Below are 9340 nucleotides of genomic sequence, written 5' to 3' on the forward strand. Positions count from 1 at the left end.
AAATGGTTAATATTTAAAAGTCCAATGGGTTTGGTATGGAGATTGCTCTTGGCCCAGGAGATTATACAAAAGATTTCTTCAAGTGTACCAAAACCTCCTGGCAAAGCAATGAAGGCGTCTGACTGATAAATCTTACAAGCCATGCGCTCAGACATAGAAGTCGTTCTTATAAGTTGACCTCGTGTGTACCCGGAAATCTGTGGATCAGCCAAAGGGATTGGCATAATACCTACAACATATGATTGCCCAAGATGTGCAGCCTGTGAAACACATCCATTCAATCCACGACTTCCCCCTCCATAGACCAAATTAATTTTTCTCTCTCCCAATTTTATGCCAAGTTCGCTTGCTGCAAGTGTGTAACAAATATCGCTCCCAGGTTGAGAGCCACATAGTACACATATGGTATTGATTCGACGAACTGGCTGGCCTTCCATTTATGTTAGTTCTTTATGTATGCCCTGAAAGTAGAACTGGTTAAAGAGGTTTGGCAATCAAAAGTAACTACATAGAAATTCAACAATAAATAAACATAAACAAAAATCATGCGTATATACAAGTAGTTGTGATTGTGGCTCACATCTTCCTCTGGTTTTACGTCCAGAAACGGCTTAAACACCTTCTATGAAGCGGGGATAGGCTTCCCATCCAATTTTCTTATAGATTGGCAAACAGGGTCAATTATAGTCAGATTCCCAAGACTATAGCGTTGGTGGTCACTTCTAAACTGGGTCCATAAAGCAAGAATTTCTCGTTGCACTATTCCACACGGATGCGTCTCAAGAGTCAATCGGATATCATCCAAAGACTCCTTACTCAGCCCATCCTTTATGAAACAAATTTTATCATCTCGATTTATGGAAGTAAACCCCACAGATTTACATCGTGTGTTACAAGTCCATCGAGCACATTTGTGACAACCATTTAATCTTTTCGCTCTTCTTTTTTTTCGAAAAACTACTCTTTCCCAATCCTGGAAAATGCTTAAAACTAGGTGAGGTTTCGCCAAGAAATCGAACTTTTGCTTCAATTAACCAGCGAATATCCTCAGGGATATTTTTATACATCAACATCCGAAGTCTTTCACACCTAGTGGCATAAATCTTTTTTAAATCATTTTGTGGGAGAGATGGATAGTACTTACGAATTTTCAAGAGCTGAAGATTCATTTTTTTTTAAAACAGAACTATAGTAAAAGAAAAGTAAAACAAAATAATGAACCTTACAAAAGGAACGAGAGTACCTGATCGGAGAATAACACAAATGAGAGAAGACTGAGCTCAAAGAAGTGTGGCTTGCCTCATGCAGATACGGGGTCTCTTATAGGGCTGTGGAAGTCACCATTCCAACAACTACACTTGGCTCGAGACGTGCCACAAGTGCAGGGTCACGTCTGGCGTCTCCTTTTTCAACGTTCGGTGTTTCTTTTCAACGTTCCGCGTCTCCTTTTCCTTTATAGGGAAGTGTGTCATTTCCTTTATAGGGCAGTGTGATTGCTCTGCCCAAAAAATAAATAAATAGTTGTCATCGGCGTTGAGTTTGTCTCCTTCTTATATTTTTATATATATATATATATTAAGAAAATAAAGTTTTTATTTTATTATATATTTTTTAATAATTTTTTTTTGAAGGGGCCTCATAAAATCAAAATCACATATACCACACAAAACAACAATTTCCACCTTACCCCCCAACTTGAATTGCGTATTGTCCTCAATCGACAATAATAGAAAAGATAGAGGATAGACATACCTGGCGGTCATCGATGCATGAATATGTGATGTTTTCTTCACCCTGAATAGCTACAGGGGTTGTTATTAATGTCCTGGACCTAAAGACATCCATTTAACCTAAATGGAAAAGTGGTCTTTTAACGTCAGATTCCCAGACGATACGAAACCTCTTTTACTCATTTAATGGTGGATCCCCTAAATCCACACTTCCTTCGTCTTCCTCATAACTATACTGATAAGGTTTCAACCTATGACCATTGACCTTAAGGCATTGCCCTGACTCTTGATTTTCAATTTCGAAAGCCCCATATTCCGAGATGGACTTGATTATGAAGGGGCCAACCCATCTTGATTTTAATTTTCCTGGGAATAAATGCAATCGAGAATCATACAAAAGTACCTGTTGCCCGACATGAAAGCTTTTCCTAATGATGCGTCGGTCATGCAACTCTTTCATGCGAAGCTTAGCCAGTCGTGCATTTTCAAATGCATCTTTTCTTATTTCATCAAGCTCATTTAATTGGAGCTTCCTAGAGAAGCCTGCTTCGGTCAAACTTTTGTTGATTCTTTGAATTGCCCAATATGCTCTATGTTCAATTTCCACAGGAAGATGACAAGGTTTACCATACACTAATCTATATGGAGACATTCCCAAGATCGTTTTATATGCAGTCCTATATGCCCAAAGAGCGTCTACTAATCTCAAAGACCAATCTTTGCGATTGGTGGCAACGGTCTTTTCTAAGATATGTTTAATCTCCCTATTAGCTAGCTCAGCCTGACCACTGGTTTGGGGATGGTACGGCATGGAAATCTTGTGCAACACACCATATTTTTTCATGAGACCTGCCACGACCTTGTTACAAAAATGGGAACCCCCATCACTAATGATCGCTCGTGGCATCCCAAACCGACTAAAAATGTTTTCCCTTAAAAATTTCACCACAATCCTATGGTCATTGCTCCTTGTCGGGATTGCCTCAACCCATTTGGACACATAGTCAACAGCAAGTAAGATATACTCATGCCCAAACGAACTAACAAATGGACCCATAAAGTCTATACCCCAGCAGTCAAAGACTTCTAACACCTGGATTGGTTGTAATGGCATCATGTTTCTCTTGGATAGACTGCCTAGTTTTTGACATCGATCACAACTTGAACAAAATCTGTACACATCCTTAAATAATGTTGGCCAATAAAATCCACTTTGTAGAATTTTTGCAACTGTTTTCTTGATGGAAAAATGGCCTCCACAAGCAAGAGTGTGACAAAAATTTATGACACTTTGTTGTTCATGATTAGGGATGCATCTACGAATGATTTGGTCAGGACAATATTTGAACAGATACGGGTCATCCCAGAAAAATGTCACCACCTTCCTAAAAAATTTTTCTTTATCTAGTTTGGACTAATAATCTGGGATCTGTCTAGTGACTAGATAATTTGCTATATCAGCGTACCATGGAAAGGTGAGTGGTTCAGTTTGAGTGTTTGTTTGAAACAATTGTTCGTCAGGAAAGGAATCTTGGATTGGGTTTTCAAATTGATTAAGATTTTGGCATGGTAGACGAGACAAGTGATCGGCTACCACATTTTCTACCCCTTTTTTGTCTCTGATCTCGATATGGAATTCTTGTAACAATAAGATCCATCTAAGGAGACGGGGTTTTGCATCTTGCTTTGTTAATAAATATTTAAGAGCAGCATGGTTAGTAAAAACAATCACCAGTGACCCCACGAGGTAAGACCGGAATTTGTCTAGGGCGTAGACAACTGCTAGCAACTCTTTCTCTGTCGTGGTGTAGTTCTTTTGAGCCTCATTAAGAGTTTTGCTAGCGTAATATATCACATAAGGTTTCTTGTCTTTCCTCTGACCTAACACGGCTCCTATCGCGTAATCACTGGCGTCACACATCAGCTCAAATGGTAGGGACCAATCAGGGGACTGAATGATAGGTGCAGAAACAAGTGAGTTTTTTAATTTCTCAAAAGCAGCTTGACACTTACTGGTCCACTCAAAGGGCATGTCTAGGACTAAAAGGCGACATAAAGGTTTGGCTATGGTACTGAATGAAGCAATAAAGCGCCTATAAAAACCAGCATGGCCAAGAAAAGACCTAACATCCCTCACATTCTTTGGGGCGGGTAATTTTTGAATTAATTCAACCTTAAACTGATCGACCTCAATACCCTTAGAAGAAACAATGTGTCCTAAGACACTTCCTTGAGTGACCATGAAGTGGCACTTCTCCCAATTTAGCACTAAATGCGTTTCCTTGCACCTCTCTAAGACTCTTTCTAAATTTTTCAGACAACTATTAAAGCTATCTCCATACACTGAGAAGTCATCCATGAAAACTTCCACCACATTCTCTACCAATTCACTAAAAATGCTCATCACGCATCTTTGAAATGTTGCAGGGGCATTGCATAGACCGAATGGCATTCGTCTGTAAGCAAATGTCCCAAATGGACAAGTGAATGTGGTCTTCTCCTGATCCTCTAACGCAATTTCTATTTGATTATACCCAGAGTACCCATCCAAGAAGCAGTAGAAGGCATGTCCCGCTATTCTCTCTAAGACTTGATCTAGAAATGGAAGCGGAAAATGATCCTTCCTTGTCACAGAGTTGAGCTTCCTATAATCAATGCACATACGCCATCCAGTCTGGATGCGCGTAGGGATGAGCTCATTGTTCTCATTTGCTATCACAGTGACTCCTGACTTCTTAGGTACAACTTGAGTCGGACTGACCCATTTGGAATCTGAGATGGGGTAGATGATACCTGCATCTAACAGTTTAAGAACCTCTCCCCGGACAACTTCTTTCATGTTCGGGTTCAAACGCCTTTGCATTTGCCTTACAGGTTTCGCATTTTCCTCTAAGAATATCCTATGGGTGTAGGTGAGGGGGCTAATGCCATGTAGGTCAGAGATAGACCATCCTATAGCTTTTTTGTGCATTCTGAGGAGATCTAGTAATGCTTCCTCTTGATGCAATTCTAGGCTTGATGAAATCACTACTGGCAAAGACTCCCTTTCACCTAAGAATGCGTACTTAAGGTGATTCGGCAATGGTTTTCTCTCAAGTTGGGGTGGACGAACCAAAGATGGTGTGGTTTCATTCCCAGGTAATTTCAATGGCTCTAGGCCAAGCATCAGTTGTGTGATCACCCTGGCTGACTCAACGTCAGGCTCTATCCCTTTCGAAGTTTGCTTCTCTAATTTATAAATAACCTGCTCATAAAGAGCCTCCTCAAAGTATTCTTCACTTAAGGTCTGGATTAAATCTACTTCCTCCAATTCCATTTCGTCATTTGGTTGCTTAGTTACCTTGAAAACATTCATCTCCACCGTCATATTCCCAAATGATAGTTTCATGATCCCATTCCTACAATTGATGATTGCATTCGAAGTAGCAAGGAATGGTCTCCCTAGGATAACGGGAATAGGTGACTGAGGACCCTGGTGGGGCTGGGTATCTAAGACAATAAAGTCCACTGGGAAATAGAATTTGTCCACTTGGATTAGGACATCCTCCACAATCCCACGAGGAACTTTTACTGATCGGTCAGCCAATTGAAGAGTGACCCTAGTGGGCTTGAGTTCTCCTAACCCTAGTTGCTGATAGACACTGAAAGGCAACAGATTGACACTAGCCCCTAGGTCAAGAAGTGCTTGGTCGACTTTTTGGCTTCCAATTATGCAAGCAATGGTAGGACATCCTGGGTCCTTGTACTTTGGAGGGGTCTTAAATTGAAGGATAGCACTTACTTGTTCTGTTAAGAATGCTTTTTCCCGCACATTGATTTTTCTTTTGACTGTACAGAGATCCTTCAAAAACTTAGCATACGAAGGTGTTTGCTTAATTGCATCCAATAAAGGAATGTTTATCCTTACTTGTTTGAATACTTCGTATATGTCTGCATTTGTTTTATCTCTTTTTGATTGGGTTAATTTTTGAGGAAAGGGTGGTCGAGGTTCAAATTTGGATCTCTCTTCAACACTCTTCCCTTTTTCCTTTTGCTTTCTCTCTTGCTCTCTTTCTTCCTTCTCAGCTTTCTTTTTACCCTCTTTACTTCCTTCATTCACTTCCTCATCATTCATTTCATCATGCCCTTGGTCTTTTTTACTAATGGTAGGCCACATTGTCCTAGGGTCCTTAGGTTTCTCAATTACTTTCCCACTCCTAAGGACAGTGACAGACTGGACTTGTTCATGATTCTCACTAGATGACCCTTCGGCTCTATGGGCTTGACCTACGGGGTTCGGACTTGGTTGTGAGGGAAACTTTCCTGGTTCTCTAACACTCAAGGTCTGAGTCAACTTAGTTAGCTGACTTCTCATGTCTTCTAGAGCCCTATTTGTTTGTTCTTGAAACTTGGCTACTTGGGTATTAGTTCCTATTTGACCTTGCATGAATTGTTGTAGGGTGTCCTCTAGAGATCTCTTATGAGGAGGTTGATATGCACCAGATGACCCTTGGTTTGGTTGGTAAGACTGTGGCTGTGAGGGGAATGGTGCATGGGGTTGGGCGGCAGAATCATTTCTCCATGAAAAATTAGGGTGATTACGGGAGTTGGGGTGGTATGTATTGGAATTAGGATTGTACCCTAAGTAGTTCCCACTCTGATTCTGATTCTGATAAGGCCTACCCTCTGTCTGACGTGGTTGTACTCCAGATGCTTGGCCATAGAGGACCTCTTTAAAAGCAGGAATGGTAGGACAATCTTCTGTCATATGGCCATTCGTCTCACAAACCACGCAAAGGACTTCCACCTCATGGACGGCCTTGGTTTTTTTTAACTCTAATTCTTCCATCTTCTTTGTTAATGCTGTTAACCGGGCATTGATGTTATCACTTTCACTTATTTGAAATTTTCCTCGAGGTTGTGGACTGACATGCTCTCTTGAGTCTTCCAAAGACAATGGACTTACCTCCCAATTCCTAGTATTCTCAGCTAAAGTGTCGAAAAAGTGAAAAGCTTCTTCAGGTGTCTTCTCATAAAATTCACCATTGCACATGGTCGACACTAACATCTTAAGGTTAGGGGTTAAGGCATCATGAAAAAAACTAACCACCCGCCACTGCTCAAAAGCATGATGTGGGCAAGTAAGAAGTAGATCTTTGAAACGATCCCAAGCTTGAGCAAATGACTCGGTGGGTTTACAAGCAAAGTTCATCATTTGTCTTTGAAGGGATGCTGTCCTATTGGCCGGAAAATATTTCTTTAAAAATTTAGTTTGCATTTCTCTCCATGTTCCTATTGATCTCGACTCTAATGTGTTTAACCACATTTTAGCTTTGTCTTTTAATGAAAATGGGAACAATTTTAGCCTCACAGTATCCTCATTGACATTCTGATCGACACAAGTGCCGCAGACCTCTTCAAATTCTCTCATATGAGTGTACGGATTTTCCGAATCCATACCATGAAAAGTAGGTAACATCTGAATGGTACCCGGTTTAAAGTTGAATCTATGATGGTTAACTGGAAGTACAATGCAAGAGGGAGTAGTTTGCCTCGGAGGGTGCAAATAGTCCCTGAGAGGTCGAAGCATTTCAGCTCCCAAGGGATCTTGATCAACATGATCACCCCCTTGAGCAGACATGTTATCATTTTGTTGAGACATTAGAGATTGTGAACGGACTTCTTGTTCTAGCACTCTACCTGATCTAAGTCTCATACACTGTTTAGTAACTAAAAGTTACCTAACAAGTTTTTTTTTTTTTAAGTATATAGATTTTTTTTCTTTATCTTTAAAATATTTATTATTTTTTTGTTTTTTTTTAAAAGTAGTAAAACAACAAAAATAACACACTAAGTTACCAATTAATCTCCCCGGCAACGGCGCCAAAAACTGACTGCTACGCTACCCTGCACATTTATTTATCAAAACAACAACCAAATTTATCAAACATTAATCCTTTTGTTAAAGCAGGTATAGGGCGATTATACTCGCCAGTGTACGAGTGTGCGTGTAGTACAATTTTAAATTTATAATTCGGTGAGTCCGAGTCGGTTCACAGGGAGATTATTTTGGATGAAAACAGAAATCACTGAATATTTGATTTTAAGAGGTGATTAAGATAATCTAAAGGAAATGATTAAAACTAAATTAACAATGAGTTTAAGTAGCTTGGGTCAAGACAATTTCAGTGTCAAAACCAATTAATTCCCAACTTAATAGAAAAGATCAATAATATTCATCTGAATTAAGTTTTGCAGATCTATGAGTAATTTTAGTTCAAGATAATGATAATTCTTGTTTAAGCAATCTCCATACATGGCATGGAAATTCTAAGTCAAGCAATTATCATAAATTGAATTATATCCCACAGATAGAATTTATAGGTACAGATTAATCATTTGGGCTTGGGTATGAAAACATTTCCAGGTCTAGCAATCTCCATACGTGGCATGGAAACTCTAAGTTAGGCTTATGCTCCAATCCAAACTCAAAGATACACTATACGCACACTGCTCAAATTAAATCAGATTAATATTACACAATTGAAGCGCAGCTTTCTTTGGGAATCATTGGCGTTGGACACTGTCCTTGCCTTAACCCAAGATCGGATTTAGCTACTCATCTTCATTTTTAAAATAAATTGGCAGGAATTTAAATGACGGGAATTAAAAGACAGTATTTAAAAGACTATTTTTTAACCGACCATATAGGCGGTTTATAATGAAAAGACAAGAATTGAAAGACTATTTTTTAACCGACCATATAGGCGGTTTATAATGAAAAGACAAGAATTGAAAGACTATTTTTTAACCGACCATATAGGCGGTTTATAATGAAAAGACAAGAATTGAAAGACTATTTTTTAACCGACCATATAGGCGGTTTATAATGAAAAGACAAGAATTGAAAGACTATTTTTTAACCGACCATATAGGCGGTTTATAATGAAAAGACAAGAATTGAAAGACTATTTTTTAACCGACCATATAGGCGGTTTATAATGAAAAGACAAGAATTGAAAGACTATTTTTTAATCGACCATATAGGCGGTATATAATGAAAAGACAAGAATTGAAAGACTATTTTTTAACCGACCATATAGGCGGTATATAATGAAAAGACAATATTTAAAGACAATATTCAACCGACCATATAGGCCGTATATAATAAAAAGATAATATGAATAACATAATACAACTATATGGAAACAAAGGTTGAAGATTTAAGAGAGAAATTCTAAGAACGAAATCATATTGAAACTAAAGTGAAAATTTTGAGAGAGAAATTTCAAGAACATAACTATACTTTCATTATAGGAAAATTGAATGGTTACAAATGCACCCTAAGTGCTCTATTTATAGGGTAAAAGATGCAATAGAGACCACTCAATTATATAATTTAATAATACAAAATATCTAAAGATAAATAAAATATCTAACACATGATGTAAGCGATGATGTCATTCCAACTCATGATGTAAGCAATGATGTCACTCCAACCCATGATGTAAGCGATGATGTCATCAATTTGTGGGACTTGGGCTTTTCATATTTTTGGGCTTGGGCCTTCCTTGTGTTGGGCTTGGGCTTGGGCCTTCCTTGTGTTGGGCTTGGGCCTGGGCTTTCCATGT

The 9340-nt window shown here is 38.9% G+C and overlaps 1 protein-coding gene across 1 annotated transcript; it reads right to left on the reverse strand.

Annotated features, from left to right (window-relative positions):
* Positions 1–290: 290 nt before the first annotated feature.
* On the reverse strand, positions 291–7350 carry LOC127805562 (uncharacterized). The gene is given in 7 exon segments (XM_052342315.1): positions 291–867; positions 1004–1139; positions 1996–2525; positions 3030–4617; positions 5512–5632; positions 5885–6350; positions 6393–7350. Coding segments are annotated over 7 exon segments (4044 nt in total). The 3' UTR covers positions 291–622.
* Between the last annotated feature and the right edge of the window lie 1990 nt (positions 7351–9340).

The sequence above is a fragment of the Diospyros lotus genome, chromosome 7 (assembly GCF_014633365.1).
Source record: "Diospyros lotus cultivar Yz01 chromosome 7, ASM1463336v1, whole genome shotgun sequence".
NCBI classification, from domain to species: Eukaryota; Viridiplantae; Streptophyta; class Magnoliopsida; order Ericales; family Ebenaceae; genus Diospyros; species Diospyros lotus.